The sequence below is a fragment of the Helobdella robusta genome (assembly GCF_000326865.2).
Source record: "Helobdella robusta unplaced genomic scaffold HELROscaffold_49, whole genome shotgun sequence".
NCBI classification, from domain to species: domain Eukaryota; kingdom Metazoa; phylum Annelida; class Clitellata; order Rhynchobdellida; family Glossiphoniidae; genus Helobdella; species Helobdella robusta.
In genome coordinates this window covers 50,647-69,580 of record NW_008705246.1, presented here as the reverse complement: position 1 = coordinate 69,580, position 18,934 = coordinate 50,647, and the positions used below count along the sequence as shown (strand labels likewise).

At 31.7% G+C, this 18,934-nt stretch overlaps 2 protein-coding genes across 2 annotated transcripts in view; both read right to left on the bottom strand.

Annotated features, from left to right (window-relative positions):
• HELRODRAFT_102275 (hypothetical protein) overlaps positions 1 to 8,677 on the bottom strand; it is a 13,849-nt gene extending 5,172 nt beyond the window's left edge. Inside the window, exons 1-4 of the mRNA XM_009026712.1 lie at positions 8,392 to 8,677; positions 4,764 to 4,964; positions 2,461 to 2,672; positions 2,229 to 2,395 (exon numbers count right to left, since the gene is read on the bottom strand). Of these exons, the coding sequence (XP_009024960.1) occupies positions 2,229 to 2,395; positions 2,461 to 2,672; positions 4,764 to 4,964; positions 8,392 to 8,570 (759 nt within the window). The 5' untranslated portion in view covers positions 8,571 to 8,677. The remainder of the gene's footprint in view (positions 1 to 2,228; positions 2,396 to 2,460; positions 2,673 to 4,763; positions 4,965 to 8,391) is intronic.
• Positions 8,678 to 17,462: 8,785 nt separating this feature from the next.
• HELRODRAFT_178596 (hypothetical protein) overlaps positions 17,463 to 18,934 on the bottom strand; it is a gene marked incomplete at both ends in the record, with an annotated part of 2,363 nt that continues 891 nt past the window's right edge. Inside the window, 2 exons of the mRNA XM_009026711.1 lie at positions 17,463 to 17,898; positions 18,645 to 18,780. Coding sequence (XP_009024959.1) covers positions 17,463 to 17,898; positions 18,645 to 18,780 — 572 coding nt within the window. The remainder of the gene's footprint in view (positions 17,899 to 18,644; positions 18,781 to 18,934) is intronic.

Below are 18,934 nucleotides of genomic sequence, written 5' to 3'. Positions count from 1 at the left end.
ACACATATTTGATGTCATGCTTTATGAACACACCAACACCTCCGCCTCGTTTGCTTTTTCTATTTTTATATACAAAATTGTAATTATTTAACTTAATTAAATCAACTGTTTCATTGTTCAACCACGTTTCTGATATTACTATAATTTTGAAAAAGTCGTCGAATTGTTTTAAGAAGATTTCTAGATTTAATAATTTATGAAACAAACTTCGAGCATTCAGATGAATGATTGGTAGGTGATTGTTTTTCATTTTATTCTTCAATTTTATTATGTTAGATAATTCTTTTACAGTGTAATATTTTGATTCTTCGAGATTCTCTTCTATGAAGTTTTTATTCATTGCTATTTTTAGTTGAAACAACATTTGCCGACAGGTCATTGACAACATTTGCCGACGGATCATTGAAACACCATTCGCGGACGATGATTTGGTCTGGCCAGTTTTCTGCAATCATGAACTCAGCTGAGTCTGTTTCATAAATACAAACTCTGAATGCAGCGCTTGTCTGTTGAACATCAATTTTGTCAGAGTTCGTGTTTTGTGTGTTGATCGATGTTGTAGCTTGCTTTGAGCGGCGATTAAAAGTTGAGTTTTTGATTGCTGAGCAACCAAGCACCTCAATTTTCAATCCATTTATGTGTTCGCTTAACTCTTTTGCAGTGCATTGTTGGTCCAATCGACCAACGTAAAAAACTTTTCTTTTTGGCGAAGGTTTCATCGCTTTCAAATTTGTTTGTTTATCAGTTTGGGTGCCTATAACTGTTTTCATATTTGCTATGTTAGTGTTGTGTGTTTTTTTCTTTGTTTTCAACATGTTGATGTTCGCCACGTGTTGAACATTCGCTACGTGTTGAACATTCGCCACGTGTTGAACATTTGAGCTCTTTTTAATTTTACGTTTTACAATCTCTGACCAGTCAGATTGCTTGCTCGATTCGGTTTTGCAATCGGATTGCTGCTTTCTTTCTACTTTTGGGCTATTGTTAATAGCCGCATCATTTACTATTTCTCGGAAGATGTTTCTTTCTTCAATAAATAGTTCTTCTAATTTTTTTAACTTTTCGTCAAGAATTGACTCAAATTTAGCTTTTTTTGAGCTTGGAATTTTAAAAAGGTTGAGAGCAGCATACTGAGGCAATTTGCTTTCAATTTTGTTGCTCAGAATAGTTTTTATTGTTAGTATTAAATCACTAACCTTGTCCTTTTTAGAGTTTCCAGAACTGTTTGGCTTTATTTTATCATCTTTTTCCAGATTTAATGCATCTAGATCGCTGGTAAGTATTTTTTTTGCTATTCTAATATCTTCACAATTGTAGAAATCCATTATTTCGTAAATGAATTCCGCATCGTCAATTTTGTCAGAATTATTAAAATTATTAAATAAATAACACAATAACTCGTTAATCCAAACCGCTCGCGACATCGTACCGGAAATGTATGTATGTATGTATGTATGTATGTATGTATGTATGTATGTATGTGTGTATGTATGTATGTATGTATGTATGTATGTATGTATGTAGGTATGTAGGTATGTAGTCTTCACATTAATCATCACACTCTTGGCTTCGACTTTCGCAAAGTCTGGAACATAATTGTGGTCACCAATTGACTTTACAATCTCATTGAGCCTGGTGCGACGGCGAGCTGGACATTTTCCATTTGTATTCGCTACACTTCCAAAAAATCGTGTCATTTTGCTTTTTTTCTTTCACAAAAAAATATCCATTATCCACAAGTATATCAACCCCTTTTAGGAACTGCACAAACCAAAGAGCCACCATCAAAAAACTTCAAGAAATTTGTAATACTCTAAACAGTAGTGCATGGATTGATTGTTCAGAGCGAGTAATAAAGTCGTAAGTCAGTAATAAAACGCGAAAATTTTTCATGGGACGATTATTATTATTATATTATTATTATTATCATTATTATCAATTATTATGTATGCGGTCTTATTGCTTTGCGACCTCTATATCATGCGACTTTATTGTTTGCGACCTTCGTGTTATGCGATCTTATAGTTTGGCGACCTTACGCTGGCGGTCTTTTGTCCAGCGGTCTTTACACCAGACACCGACTCCTGAAAACCTTTCCTTTCAATCAATTTTTGACGGGGTGAAAACGTTTTAATCTTATTGGCCCTTTTATCATCTAAATATTTAAAATTGGATGCATTTTCCTACACCTGAAAAACAGACAAACATTTAAAAATAGAAAATTTTACTTCAAGAGACAATTTTTTGTTCTGTGTAACAGATGCCAATCTAATTTTTTCAGCGGTTGCAGTGCTTCCGGTAAAACTGACAATTTTTATTCTAGGGTCACTTACAAGATGGCTGCCTACTTTTTGTCCCGTGCCAAAAACCATATTCAATACGCCCGGTGGCAAACCTATTGGAATTTATGTTAATTATTATTATTGTTATAACTATTTTTTTATTAATAAAGAACCCTACCAGCAAGATTGCAAACATCGCACAGCATTGAAGCAGTAAGAGATGTGAACTCGCTGGGTTTGCACACAACTGTGTTGCCTGTGATAAGAGCGGGTGCAAGTTTGAAAGTTAAAAGATAAAGAGGTAAATTCCATGGACTGATCAGTAACGCTACACCGACTGGATGTTTGCTCGTGTAACTGAAAGCTGATTGATTTTCCATATAGTGACATCTGCCAAAAGTTGAAAACTTGAATTTTTAAACGCGTATACACACACACAAACACACATTTTACCTATTTAAGAAATTATATTAACAAGACAGGTGAAATAGAAGAGAAATTGAAGGGAAGGAAAGGGCTACAGGATCAGTATACACCAAAGTTTTCAAAAGACATAACATAAGACTAAAGGTCAAGTTAAGAACCTAAAATGGTGGTCCCGGTTTTGATTTAAAGGGTTGTGTCATGGGCATTAAAGAGAAATGGAAAGCATGCCTGCGAGAACATGTGTATCAAAAGAATGATGCGAACTGGCTACAAGGAACATGACACAAATGAGAAAATCAGGAAAAGAACAGAACAAATAAATATTAGTATATGTACATTTTGAGTTGTTTATTACTGATTTATTTATTGAGAACCAGTTGACAATACATTTTAAACCATTATTAATTAATGTTTGATCTTCATGCGGATTTTTCGTGTGGAAGAAAGTAGTCGTGTCGTCGGCCAAAAGTAAAAACTTAGCTTTAGAAGCTATTAAGGCAAGATCGTTAATAAATTTTGCAAAAGTAGTGGTCTAAGTATGGATCCTTGCAGAACACCAGAGGTAATGCTTAGTTAACCTGATTTTCTCCCATTTATTGCTACATATTGATTTCTGTTTTTGAGGTAAGTGTTAAACCAATGGAGAGCCTTTCCTCTAATGCCATATGATTGCAGTTTTCGCAAAAGTATATAATGACTAATAATGTCGAAAGCTTCTGACAAATCAATAAAGATCCCGATAGTTAAGATTTTCTCATTAAAATTGTACATCACTCGTTGCATGAACTCCAATACAGCAAGTTCTGTTGAATGATTGACTCTAGTTGGAGCAACAATTAATGGAACAAAGCCATATGACAAAAGTAAATTTTGAATTGATGTAATGTTTGACAAATTTGATTTTAAAAGATTTGCATTGAAGTCCCCAACAAGATACGTTTGATGATTTTACCTACATACGTTGAGGGCAATTTCTAATTTATTCAAGAAAACATCAAAATTTGTATTAGAAGGTCAATATAAGGCAATTACTTCTAAATATTTATAACTGCAACATTTCTTTAATCTTACATTAATACACAACATGTCTATAAATTCATCATTAAACACTTTATCCTCACACACACACAAATCTAAATCATCTCTTACAAACATGCCAACGCCACCTCCTATACAAAAGTTTCTATTTTTGAATATAAAGATATAATTTTCTATTTCAATCAATAGAGCCGACAATTCATTTAACCAAGTTTTACTAATAACTATAGTTTATATATATATATATATATATGGTATATATATATATAATATATATATATGTAGTATATATATAAACTTAGGTGACAAACATCCGGCTCAAATAGGATTTTTTGTAAAATTCTCATTAATTTTTTGGAAATGTGACTTCCTGGTATTGATTTTGTCTTGAATTTTTTGTTTTTTCCTCGGATTTTGATGTCTCGAGACATGTCTTGGTCTTGTCTTCAACTCGCAAAGTCTTTGTCTTGTCTTATTTCTAAAAAGCACTAAACAGAATCATGTTTTAAATGAAGAGATAAGAAGAAGAACTGGTCGCACGTCTCGTACATAAGCAAAATGATCATATTGCACAAAATGAAGTTGACATGAATAAATGCTGCGAATAAATGTAAACCGAACCATCGGAAAAGCAATTATATATAAACCCAAAGGGACGATGAAGTAGATCACCAAGAAAATTGCTTGGAAGAGGATCTACAGCGTGCAAGAATGTCCAAATGTGGAAATACCAGAGGAAGATTTTGAATGGCTCTTGGGGAACTGGCCTAAAATAGAAATTGATAGAGAGATGTTATGAGGAAATCAGTGGCTCGACAAAGCTTATGGGTGACAAAAAACAAGAATTCTTTAATCACAAATCATATTCATTATATAAACATTTATTTTCTATAAAATTCAATAAAACTGTCATCTCGATAAAAAAAATTGAAAATGTTTTAAAAATCCTTAAAAATTGAAAATGTTTCTTTATTCTTTTTAAACAAAACAAATTTTTTTTAAAGATTTATGGCTTACCTGTCTCTTTTGTGTAGAGCGGCAGTAGCAAAAATTCTAAAATTATGAATAACTCTAGGAATGTCTAGAGTTTTTGCTAACCATGCAGGTTTACCTTGATCAAGAGACTCTGCTCTTGCAAATTCGTCCAGTCTGTCCTCAATCAAATCAGCTATTTTGAGTAGAATTTTTGACCTTAAATTTATGTCCGTTTTTGACCAACTAGAAAAAGGTTAATATTTTTGGTATAATTAAATCAAATAATTATGTTTCTTGTTATAATTAATTTAAAAATACAATTCCAAAAAAATTATTTAAAAAATACATCTCAAAACAAATAAACATATATATATAATATAATAAATATATATATATATATGTATATATATATATACATACATATATACAGTAATTTATATGGACCTCGCTCGTGGCCGAGTGGTTAGCGTGTTCATCTACTACTACCACGACCCGGGTTCGAATCCTGCAGTTTCTGCAGGTTCATTCGGGTAGCCAACCCAGCCGTCCATCCTTTTGAGGTCGGTAAACGGGGAGACGACGTAAGTTGTCGCATGTTTTGCTGGCGAGATGGCTCAGTGGTTCAAATGCGAGCTGAGTCAAACATCTCAATGGCTATCATATACTCAGCGTATATGATGCGGTGCTTGCGCGTGCACATAAATACATGTGTACGTTGTGAGAAGAGGATAAACAGCCTTTGTGGCAAAGATGACTGCTTCAAATCAATTGATGAAGATATGAAGACTATAATAAAGATATATAGATAATATATCTGTAACAATGTATGTGGTTCTGTGTATGTCAGAGCTTCATTAATAAAGACTAAAAAAATTTATGAAATGTACCGATTTTCTAGCGTTAGATAGTTTTTTGTTGTTACAACTCTTAATATTTCTAACCAAATTTTGTTATAATTAATTTTATTAAAATTAGAATATTTTACGGTTTTAAAACAATTTAAAAAAAATATTCTTTTGTCAAGCGTTAACCAGTGATGTTCATACAAAATTGATGATCTAATAATAACTTATCAACAATTAATTTAGCAGCTCGGTTCTGAAACATTTTAAGAAAAGATTAAAAGTAGTACAAACAAAAAGTACAAACAAACATAGCTATCAAGTTTCCAACCAATCCAATCTACATATCAGGAAAAGACTTTCATCACGACACCTCTAACATATTAACTCTCAATAAAACTTTATCATTCACACAACTAGTTTTTATTTAATAAAACTTTATCATTCATACAAAGTCTTTTTTATTTATCGATCACCTCACTAACTCACTAAGTCATCATTTAGTCTATTAATTTGCGTTTTTATGCCATTATGTACTTTATTTTATTGTCAATTTATTTTATTTTCTTTTATTTATTTTATTATTATTATTATTATTTATTTTATTTTATTTTCATGTTTACACATTTTTCTTTCTCCGTTTGTTATTTATTTATCTACTTATTTGTTTTATTTTGTACTACTGCCTTGAATGCTGTAACAGTTTCTGCATCTGTCAGATCCTGATTTTTAAAAAATAAAAAAAAAAGTTAAAGGCCTATCACACTTTTCCTAGGTTCAGAAGAATCAATAACAAGCTAACATCGTATGTAAACACATGCCAAAGGATGCATCATACACGAAGCATATTATAGCATAGGCGGAAATTTATTTGTCCGTATTCGAACCAGTAACTGCAGGAATTGCAAAACAGCACCGGGCGACTTTAACCACCAGGCCACTATGCCGCCCCATTCAACAGCTCTTGATGTATTTGGCAATTTGTGCAACAAGCTGTTGCCTTAATTACACTCTATTTTCTCCCCTATCCACTAAAATGGTCTTTGGTACAGGCAACTTTGAAATTGTTGGAAATGCTTTTACATATAAATAAATATATATTGGATTAAGACTGTCACAAATACAATTATTGATGAAAATCACAGCATGTTCGGCGTTAGTTGACTTTCTGTTTAACTTTTCGATTTTTCTAACGATTGATCGTAAATCATTCCCAAGTTTCTTGAGTTCAAAGCCAAATTTTTTTTTGTCTTTGAACTCGAGAAACTTGAAAATGATTTACAATCAACCGTTAGAAAAATTGAAAAGTTAAACAAGAAGTTAGTTATATATATATATATATATATATATATATATATATAGTGTCAGAATTATGAAATAATACTGACTAAAAATACTTCAAAGGCTTTCAACGAAAAATTTATTCACTCGATAGGGGGCATGATGCAAGTTAATTTACTCGATAGGTGACAAGACGATTTTTTGTTTGTTTTGCAATTTAGATGACGTCATAAATTATTACAAATTATTTTAAAATTTAATTAGTAGTTTTTTTTTTTTGATTAATTGGACATACCTTGGAAATTTTTTATGTTTAAAAACACCCGAAACAAAATCTAATTTTGTTTTGATATAGAGTTTCTTTATCTTATATAAGAGGAGAGTGTGGAGTGAAGGGAGTCCGCACTGGGTTGACTAGTTAGGCAGCTTCGAATAATCGGTGCCTATTCTGGTCCCTAAGAGACTTAATTCGTAATTCTATGCTCATTGGCATAGTTTCAGAAACGTCTTAAGTTCTCAAAAGTGGATTTGGTACGAGATTCTATGCTCATTGGTCACACAATTTGTTTCCAGTGCTGTTCTGTGTTGGTTGTGCGAAAGCCAACCAGACTTGGCGGCCCAGTGAAAACAGGCCAGGGTTGTGCGAAAGCCGACCGACCAACTGACTGACAGGTCCAGTGAAAACAGGCCCTTGGTCGTGCGAAAGCCGACCAGACTCGACGGCCCAGTGAAAACAAGCCAGGGTGGTGCGAAAGCCGACCTGACAGGCCCAGTGAAAACAGGCCTTGGATTCTGTGGAAACGAATCCGCCTCCTTCTTTTCTTGCTATTTGTGGACCTAGGGTTCTTTGCTGGATTCTATACTCATTGGTATAGTTTCACACGCAGCTTGCAATTTCCATAGGCTCCGATTTTTCCGCATTCATTTTATTTATTTCTTGGAGTTGTATAGACGTCACTATCGGTTACACACGTCGAGGTTGTACGATTAAACGCCAAGAAACATATCCCAAGTCGAAGACCCAACAAGAAGAAGTTCTAATTCCTGTATTCCAGTTTGTTCATTGACATTTTACATTATTATAGAGTTCATTTAGTTCAATTCCTTTTCATTTACTTCCGTCGATTAATAAAATTGTTATCGAATATTTTTCTTTACGCGTTTGTGTGTTACTCAGTAAAATCATATAATTCGAAAAAGCCCAGTGCCACACAGGACTGGTCGAACTCACGATAAAAATATACACAAAAATTATTGTCGGACCATAAAAAAATTCCCTGAGAAAGATAGAGGAAGAGATTACCTCACACCACCAGTTTCATAAAATTTCCGGCAATATATATATATATATATATATATATATTTATATTTGTATATATATATACAAATATAAGGTATATATATATATATAAATATATATATAATACAAGAATAATTAATTCTATAAGTATATTTAGAAACAATTAGTTAATTGATTAAGGTTCGGAGATTTTATCTCAGTAATTCAAACTAGATATAATGTAATAATTAATCTAGAAACAACTAACCTATCAAATGCTTTTTCAGCTGAGTTTATAGCTTCTTTGGCCTCTGACAAACCACTATCAACAATTTTCAGAAAAACTTCTCCAGTGGCGGGATTGAATCCATCTAAATATTTATCTGATTTAAGTCGAACACCGTTTACAAAATTATCAATAATGGCATAATTTCCTGGTAGTGACATTATGTTGCCATATATTTGTAACTATTTATTAACAACCAACTAAAAATTTCTGAAAACTATTTAACCACAATGCTAAAAGAGAATGAATAACTATGTTAGATACATAAATATTCAGCAATGAATGTGTAAATCTCCGTTTTCCTTATAATTTAAGCTAGGCTCTGAATAAAGTTCAAAGTTAAATGTTTCAAAGTTCGAATAGTTAATGCATTAAGTGCGTCACAATGATATATATTTATTACCTATATATGCATCAGCAAGTCGATAAAATTTTTACTGACACATTTTTGATATAAATATTTATCGAAAATGTATATATATATATATTTATTTATTTATATATATATATATATATATATATATACAATTTTGTATGAAAATCACAGCATGTTCTGCGTTAGTTAACTTTCAATTTAACTTTTCGATTTTTCTAACGGTTGATCGTAAAATCGTAAATCATTATCAAGTTTTCTTAGCTCAAAACCAAAATTGTTGTTTATTTTATGCACGAACAAACAAGGAATCAACAAAGTAGAGTAGAGGCACAGTATATATATATATATATATATATATATATATATATATATATATGGGCACAAACACAACATATCAATTTGAACACCGAAGTTGGTATAGGAATGCCGAATAAAGATTTTCGGTTCAATTCATGCATAAAATAAACAAAAATTTTGGTTTTGAACTAAAGAAACTTGAAAATGATTCACGATCAACCGTTAGAAAAATCGAAAAGTTAAATTTGAAGTTAACTAACGCCGAACATGCTGTGATTTTCATCAAAGTTGTGTTTTTGACAATCTTAATCCAATATATATATATAGGTTGCCGAGAAATAAGTTGTTAAAGTCACGAGACTAGGGAAAAACAAGAAAAGTTAAACAAACCGTTATTGATTAATCTTGATGAGATTAAAACGAAAAACTTAATAATGAATAATGTATCGCGAATGAAATCGTTGGATGATGTGCTAAAAGGTGTTTGTCTTAATCAAGACCTTTCAAATGATCAGAAAGATAAATTGAAGAAATTGATCAACGATGCAAAAAGGCAGTAATCTGTAAACAGTGATTTTTTTACAAAGAGTGAGGGAAGCTCCGGGAAGATGGAAAAAAGTCAAGTTTCGGCGGGAACAAAAACTGAAAGAAAATGTTTGATTGAGCCAGATTGCACTGATAGTTGTGTTGATGATATTGATTTTAATGTAGTAAACAACGTTGAAAGTTGTTTTAGATATGCAGGTAATACACGCTATTATGGTAAGTGTCAATATAAAACCTCAAATCTTGATGAGTGTGGTTGAAAAGGGTGTAACAATAAAAATGTAATAGATAAATTCCAGTGCGTTAAAGCTTTAAATATTAGATCTATAATAACAAAATTTAGCTCTATTTATGGTTTGATTCACGAAGGCCTAGACATCTTTGTCGTGACGGAGAGCTGGCATGGTTCGGCAGATAATATTTCCATTGGGTTATCAATGCCACCTGGCTGTCAGTTTGTAGACTGTTTAAGATCGCTTGACCAACGCCATGGATGTTTAATTATTTTCTTCCGATCATCTTTTAGATATAAAAAGATTATTCGGCCACTGGTTACTGCTTTTGAGGTTCTGGAGGTGAAACTTAAAATTAATGAATTAGATTATATTATGCTGGCAATTTACAGACCTGAATTTGAACAATTAACGACATCATTTTTTGATGAACTGATTTCTGTCTTAGAATGTGTTACAATCATTAGCTCCAGTATTTTGTTATTTGAAATGTTTCAGTTGATCAATCACATAAATGAGCCAAAGCATATTCTAGGTGGGACGCTCGATCTGATTGTGACGTCATACAATATAGCGGTCCGTGAAGCTAAGGTTTATTCTAGTGGAATCTTTTCTGATCAGGTTAGTTTATCAATAAAATTGACAAAGTCTCTGAGAGCAAAAAGATCGATCCGACTCTGGAATCGTTTTGATAAGAAAGCTTTCGCTGAGCAATATTTGAGTCTCCAGTGTCCAGACCGTGTAAAATTGATGATGTAAATGCAGAATTTGATTTATTCAGTCACGAATTAAAGAGAATTGTTGATAGGGTTGTTCCTCTTGTGCTGGTGGTGCCTAGGCGCTATCATGTTGCACCGTGATTTGATGATGATTGCAAGGCTTCAAAACGGAAATGTAGAAAAAAAGAAAATTTTTTTAGAAATAGTCATAAATTGACTGATAAACATAAGTGTCAGCCAATGAACCCTTAGAGAAAAAGCTGAAATTTATTCAAACAAACGTAAAGTATATTGGAAAAAAGTTGTCCATGAAAACAGTAAAACTCCAAAATGCTTGTGGAGGGTGGTTAATAAAATTTTTCTAAACAGTCACTGTGAAGGCACTAAACGCGAATTCTATGATCTCAATGCTGGTCAATTCATGACTCTCTTTAATGAAAAAATTGAAATGATAAAACAGGGGATTGACACTGAAAATCAGTCTTGTCTAAACAGTGATGATCCTGGATGTGAGCAGTTGTTTTAGACACTTTTCGGACCGTGTCTGAGGCTGATGTTGAAAAAAGGTGATGCAGATCTAAATGATGTTAATAATTATCGACCTATCAGTAATCTGTCATTTATATCAAAACTCATTGAAAGATTGGTGTCGAAACAATTGCTTGCTCATTTGAATAATAATAATCTCCTGCCTGCACATCAATCCGGTTTTAGACGATTTCACTACACTGAAACTGCCCTGCTACATGTTTTCTCAAGAGTTTATGCTGAGATGGATGCTCAAAACATTTCCTGTGTCAATCATGAAATGTTACTACTCAGGCTGAATCAAAGTTTTGGTATATCTGGGAGATAATAAATTGGCTCAAAAGCTACCTGATTGGTCGAACACAGTAGGTTTCGTTCAACGGCGTTTGTCCTACGTCAGTGTGGTTCTCTTTGGTGCGCCGCAGAGATCTTTTTTTGGGTCCTTTATTGTTTCTGCTTTATACATCTGATGTGTTGAAGATAATTGATTCTTATGATTTTACAAGCCATGCATATGCAGACGACATTCAAATTATGTTATCAAGTAAACCAAGATTAGTTATTTCAAGTTATTTCAAGATTACGAGATTCATTGAATGTATGTCGGAGGTTAATCTGTGGATGTCGAGAAATGAATTAAAGCTTTATCAGGGTAAAACAAAATTTCTTCCCATTTCTACCTAGCAACAATTGACAGACTTGTGTATAAATTCCGTTGTTATGAATGATAAAAAAAATAGATCTCTGTAAAGCGGTGTCGGACCTAGGCTTTATAATAGATTCAAACCTAACAATGAAATCTCATTTTAAAATGACCTTTATATCATGACTGGCATGGAATAGAAGAATGAAACAAATTCGAGAATCACTTGATAAAGATGCAATGCTGACTTTGTCGCATGCGTTGGTGCACTCACGTATCGATTATTGCAATGGTTTGTTTTATGGACTTCCGGCCAGATTTATCAAAATTCTGCAATCGATTCAAAACCGTACTGCCTAGATTGTGGCTGGATGTCGATGGTATGATAATGCTGCACCGATCCTGAAAGACTTTCATTGGTTGCCCATTGTTTTTAAAATCCCTGTCACACTTTTTAAATCACTAAACGGTCTGGCTCCCAAATATTTATCAGATAAACTGAAATTAAAAACGCCGACTGCATCTGGTGTGCGTCTAAGGTCTGACAATTCGAACATTCTTGTGGTTCCTCATAGACAGCTAAAGATTGGAACACGTGAATTTGCTGTCTGGCCCTGTCGTATGGAACGGCTTGTCGCCAGCCATCAGAATGCCTGAAATGAACATTGCAGGATTTAAAAGACAATTAAAGACATACCCTTTTTTATTATAGTTTTTTTTTCATTCTTGTTATTTTGATATATTGGTTATAATTTGATAGCGTTTGTGAAAACTGCTATAACGATTGCTATATTAAGTTTTTTTTAATTATATATATATATATATATATATATATATATATATACATATATTTCTACAATATTCTATAAATTCTACCGAATGTTTGGCGTTAATATGTTTGTAGTTCCATAAATATTGTAAAAATTATGGTCTATTACCAACATATATATATATATATATATATATATATATATATATATATATATATATATATATATATATATATATATATATATATTGGATTAAGACTGTCAGAAATGCAATTAATGATGAAAACCGCAGCATTTTCGGCGTTAGTTATCTTCCTGTTTAACTTTTTAACTTTTCTAACAGTTGATCGTAAAACACTCTCAAGTTTTTTGTATTCAAAACCAAAATTTTTGTTTATTTTAGCTTGATAGAACAAAAAAGCTTTTTTCGGTATTTCAACACCATCTTCGGTGTAGACAGAGCACAAATATATCTATATACTGTCTCTACTCTACTTTGTTGATTCCTTGTTTGTTCAAAGTGAATACTTAAGGCTCATTTAATTAGTTTTACAATCTTCAACTTTGTCCAATATAACACTTTTATGTGTTTTCATGATCGATGATTGGGAAGGATTCCAACTGCACGTTGTTGAATTATTATCGAATGTCTGTTCTACGAGTATTGATTCGGCTAGCCGTAAGTTATTGTGACGCGCGTAATGCATTATTTACTATATAATTTTTTATCATTTGTTGATTGATATGTTTTTTCTTTGTTATTTTTTTCTAAAAGCTTTTAATAAGTCGCAATCTATTGATTTGTCATCCTTTTTAACATTTTTAATTTGTGTTATTTTTGCATAAGAATAAATTATTTTGTTCTCTGCAGTTTGACGTAAGTAAGTAAGTAACTCATCAAATGTATTTTATTAAAGTATACAATAGCTGGAAGTAATAAAGTTATTTTAATACAAGTACTAAATAAATATTTAAAAATGTACTAAAGTAAAATAACTACTTGACGTAGTTTAATTCAAAACAGAAAGAAAATTATCTATGTTGTTGCAGCCAATTATTTGTTCACTTCAGATAACAAGTTGCAAACTTTATGTTTTATTAATTGTTTATATTAATTAGTTAACACCATTTTTGAATTTAAAAATGTTTATTTTTATTAAATATTCAATTTATTTATATCAATAAATTGCAATCATAGTTGGTTTTTTAAAACAACCGTAAAGCCTCAAATGAGTTCTTTGGGACTTAATATGACAGCGAACATGCTGTGTCCAAATGTCAGCAGCTGTGCCAACATAATCACATTTCTTGAATGTTTCTAATGATTTTTTCATATGTTGGAACCACGTGTTTTGTATACATTTTAATATTTGGGTTAGCATTGGTCGAACGTTAAAATTCAGATTGCATCAAACGTCAAAAATCTTGCCGCTCCACAACTGTAAGTGACTGCATGTTGCCTGCAACAAATTTAGAATTACAAACTTCTTATTCTTTCTCGTGCCTTATCCTTTCAGGACATTGGCGACTGTCGACCTCCACAAAACCCCATCTTTGACACTTTGTAGTAGTTGAAATGTAGTGATATTCAACAAGTGACACAAAGACTTCACGGATGTTATAATGTTATTTGTTGTTGATCGCGATCTCTTTTCCCTGCAATCTTTCCAGTAGTTGTTAGATTTCCCATTCTTTCCTTCCGCATGATGCGACCAAAAAACTTTAACTGTCTCAGTGAGATTATCTGTAGTAATTTCCTTTTTTCATAACCTGACTGTTTTAATACACCCTCATTCGAAATATGAGAAGTCCAACTAATTTTCATAATTCTTCTCAAAGACCATATCTCAGCAGTGTTAATTTTTTCCCATTTCTTCAAAAATTGTCCAGGACTCAGAACCGTAAGTTATCATAAGAAAATGTAATACATAACAGTTTTAATTTTGTTGATATTCTGATTTTACTGTTGGTAAGGATGTTTTTCATTTTGCCATAGCTATCCTTCTTTTCATATCCATATCACATTTATAACCTGAGGTAAACAGATTTCCGAGATAATTGAAGCTGTTGAATTGTTTCACCTGTTTACCATTAATGATAATTTTAGCAGATCGAGGTGGTTTTGCATTTACTGATAACAATGCACTCTGTTTTGTTAATGTTAATTTGCAAGCCTTTCCTGTCACTCTCAAAAACCTGTTTGGAAACAATTGCTTGCAGTTTTTCCATTGAATTATCTATAAGAGCTGTATCATCAGCATATCTTACATTGTAAATATTCACGCCTCCAATGGATCTTCGATCTTTCTCATGATTATCTCACTATAGAGATTGTACAGGTCTGGAGAAAATATACAGCCTTACCTAACATTTTTCTTTATTTCGACAAAACTAGTCATCGTGTCTTTTCCATCAATGTCCAAATTTACAAGTATTTCCATAAGCTCTACGCGTTTCACGCTTTCAAAAACTTTGGAGTAATCGACAAAACATATCAACAAGTCTTTCTTCATTTCAATCGCTTGTTCACTGATCATTCGTAGCATAAAGATAGCGTTTCTTGTGCCACAATCCTCTAGAAAATCACATTGGACATTTGAAATTTTAGAACTGCTTCGTACTCTCATCATCAAAATTCTCAAGAGAAGTTATGTAAAGTGACTCATCAAGCTGATTGTTCAATGTAGTTTACATTCTGTTGCATTAGGTTTTTAGGCAATGCAATAAACATTGACTTTGATAGATCTTCAGGAATTTCGCCGCCGTTATAAATCCCATTTAGAATTTTTGTCACTTTTTCAATGCCAAATTTACCAAGGCATTTAATTTCTTCAACAACTATCACATTTGGACCTGGCGCTTTAATTGACTTCATTTCGGAAAGAGCGGCGCGAACTTCAGATCCAAGTATCTTTGGTCCATCTAGGTCTTTTTTAATAGGAGGCTTTTCACCACGGATATCATTAAAAAGATCGATAATGTATTCAGTCTATCTTTCAAGTACTTTTTCTTTCTCTAAGATTACTTCACCGGATTTAGCTATTATATATAGGATTATCACTGCGAAGTTTTTTTGGCGCGTGTATAAAAATGAATGGATCATGCGCGTGTTGGTTTTTCGCGCTTGTTCCATAGAGTGGTCTGGTATGTCATGCTGGTAAAACGTTGTATAAACTGGTTTTGTATGCATGACGGTAGAATGTTGTGTGAATTGGTTTTGTGAATGGTATTGCGCGAGTATAGTGAGTATGTTTGAGAATGAAGTTCTCAGTTGATTTAGTATATAAGTGTTTTGGACAATTGTTTTTGAAAAAAAAGGAAAAAAAAGGGGAAGGTTTTGTGAGTTATTAATTAATTTGGTTCTAACGTGTTTAGTTTTGGTCGTTCTGATAATTGGTGATATTTCGGACATTGTTCTGCGTGTTTATTTTTCTGGATGTCGTTTAGTTATTACTGCTGTTTTGTTGCCGTTTTGAAAAAAATTTTTATATAGAATATTCACTTTAGTTTGTGTTTAGTTGAATTCATCAGTGATTCGTGAACTATTATTCGTTTTAGCTCAAATTAAAAAATAATAAATCAATACGAGCCCTAAAATTCACATCTGTTCTTGGCAACGTTTATTTCACATCACACACAAATGATAAACGCTAGGAAAATGATTACATAAAAAAAATAACCTTGTCATACTAACTGAAAATAAGTACAAATTAAAAAATAAATTAGCAACAGCAAACCTACGAAATTCGTAGTCAGAGACTTTAAAAACTGTGGAATGTTCAATCGAATATAAATTTCTAATAAGTTGTTATTATTGTTGAAAAGGCACATATTAAAATTATTTCAAAGTTAAGCAAGTTATCTGAATATAATAAAACCATCAAGTTTTATTTCAGTCGTTTTATTTAAATGTGTCTAGTTGAATCCATGTTTATAACTCCAAACAAAGAACAACACAATTTTAAATTCAAATAACAAAATAATATGATCGCAATCGAAAATTTTAATCCACAGTAAAAAAAACCTGTTGAAAAAAATCTATAAGCTTTTGTCAATCTGATTTGTGTCTTCTTGATTTAGCAACATTAGAGTCTCTTTTTGATTTTCGTTTCTTGTCTTTTTCTTTGTACCCAATTTGTTTAGCTAACTGCCATGACAAATAAGCGCTTAAAAAGAAAAATGGCGACAGAAATAACAGGACATAAAATACAAAAGACCAAGGTTCGCTACCAGCGTATACGACCAGGTCCATCAGCATTTTCCTCCAATCCCAATCGTCGAACATGCTCTTTTTGGTGACGAACTTTTACTGCGAAGAACTGTGAAGAAATACAATATTTTTATATGGTATAAAAAAATATATATTTTTATATAATTTTTATATAATATATATATATGTGTGTGTGTATATATATACACACACACACACACACACACACACACACACACACACACACACACACACACACATATATATATATATATATATATATATATATATATATATATATATATATTGGTAACAGACTGTAGTTAACGCAACGTTTCAAAAATTCAACACTACTTTCAGCATTGTTCAACTTTTTTATATTTCTTTTTAATTTATTAATTTCAGAGAAATTAGACATTTTATTGTTTTTTAAAAATTTTTATTAAATAAATTTGCAAATAGCTATTTCGAGTTATAGATAACTCATTTTCAGTGCATTATATATAAGGTATGTAAGATATTTGATAAGAAGGAACAAGTAATTATTAATTTATATAAATTATTTAATTAAAACAGAAAACCAATAAAATAAATTTAATAACTATAAACAATATAAAATGCGATTTTAAATTTATTTTTTTTTTTAACGGCAAGATTGTTTATATTGTTTATGGTTGTTAAGGTAAATATCAATGCTCAGCCGAGAAGCGCGAATTAATTTATTTAATTAACTACATATTATTAATATTATTTTTACAATATTTAAAAACGTTATTAGTATTATTATTGTTAACGTTATTATTATTATTATCATCGCTGTGGTTCTTCTTGCTTCTTGTGATGATGTTCCATTTGCAAGTGATATTTGCGCTGTGGGTTGTGGCGTTGGTATCTACAGTGTTGGCACTGTTGTTGTTGTTATTGTTGATGTTGTTGTTGCTGATGTTGTTGTTGTTGTTAGGGTTGTCACTATTGATGATGTTCCAATTGCAACTGATATTTGCGCTGTGGGTTGTAGCATTGGTATCTACAGTGTTGGCACTATTGTTGTTGTTGTTGTTGTTATTGTTGATGTTGGTGTTGTTGATGTTGTTAAGGTTGTCACTATTGATAGGATTGTTGTTTGAATCATCAATATTGTTGGTGATAACATTGTTATAATTATTGCTGTAGTTGTAATTGTTGTTGTTATAATTATAATGATTGTTGTTTTTATTTAGTAGTCTATTTGAAGGTAGAATGTTGTTAGACTGTACTTGAATGTTCATGGAGGGTTTTTTGTTTTGTATGAAAATTGATTCAACTATTTTCAGGTTTGTGATGTTGTTATTGCAATAAACTATTTGCGTGTTATTTAACATTTGTCGTGTTAAAGTGATGTTATGCTGTTGTTGATAATGTTGTTTAATTGCTCCCTCTTGTAGATGCATGGTCAAACGTCTTGACAATGTGGTAGTTGTCATTCCAATATATGAAGCATTGTTGCGGTGCGAACATTCACCGACGGAGCATTTATATTCATATATTAGATGACTTTGTTGTAGTTGAGTAGTTGCAGGAAGGCAATTATTTTTCATGATTAGTTGGGATGTTTTTAAATTTTGATAGTAAATTCGAAGAACTTTATTAATTGGATTTGATGCTACTACGTTTCTGCATATTATTCCTTTTAAAATTCTTTCATCTTCTTTATACGCCATTGAAAAGGTATTTTTGTAATAAAATAGTATCTTATTTTTGTCATTCATTTTGTTGTTGATTTGGTTTCTAATGATACGGCTGTTGTTGTTGCTGTTGGTGTTATTGTTATTGTTATTACTGTTTGTGGTGAGGTTTGTGATGCTGTTATTATCAAAATTATTAGACGTGGTGGAGGGGTTGCCATTATCTTCCTGTTCATTGTTGATTGGAACGTTGTTGGTAATTGCATTATTTTGATGTATATTTTGTGCATTTTCATGATATTTTTGGTTAATCTATTTATGACTTGATCAATTTGTTTCAAAGAGTAATTATTGTTCACGAGAAGTTTTTTTATTCTTAATAATTCTGAGTTGATGAGTGTATAATCAAAGCAATGAATATAAAATAATTTTTACAATATTTTATAAATTCTACCGAATGTTTGGCGTTAATATGTTTTTAGTTCGTTTTTTCAATTTTTCTCACTAAAGTTTTTCTCACTAAAGTTTTTTGGTGAACA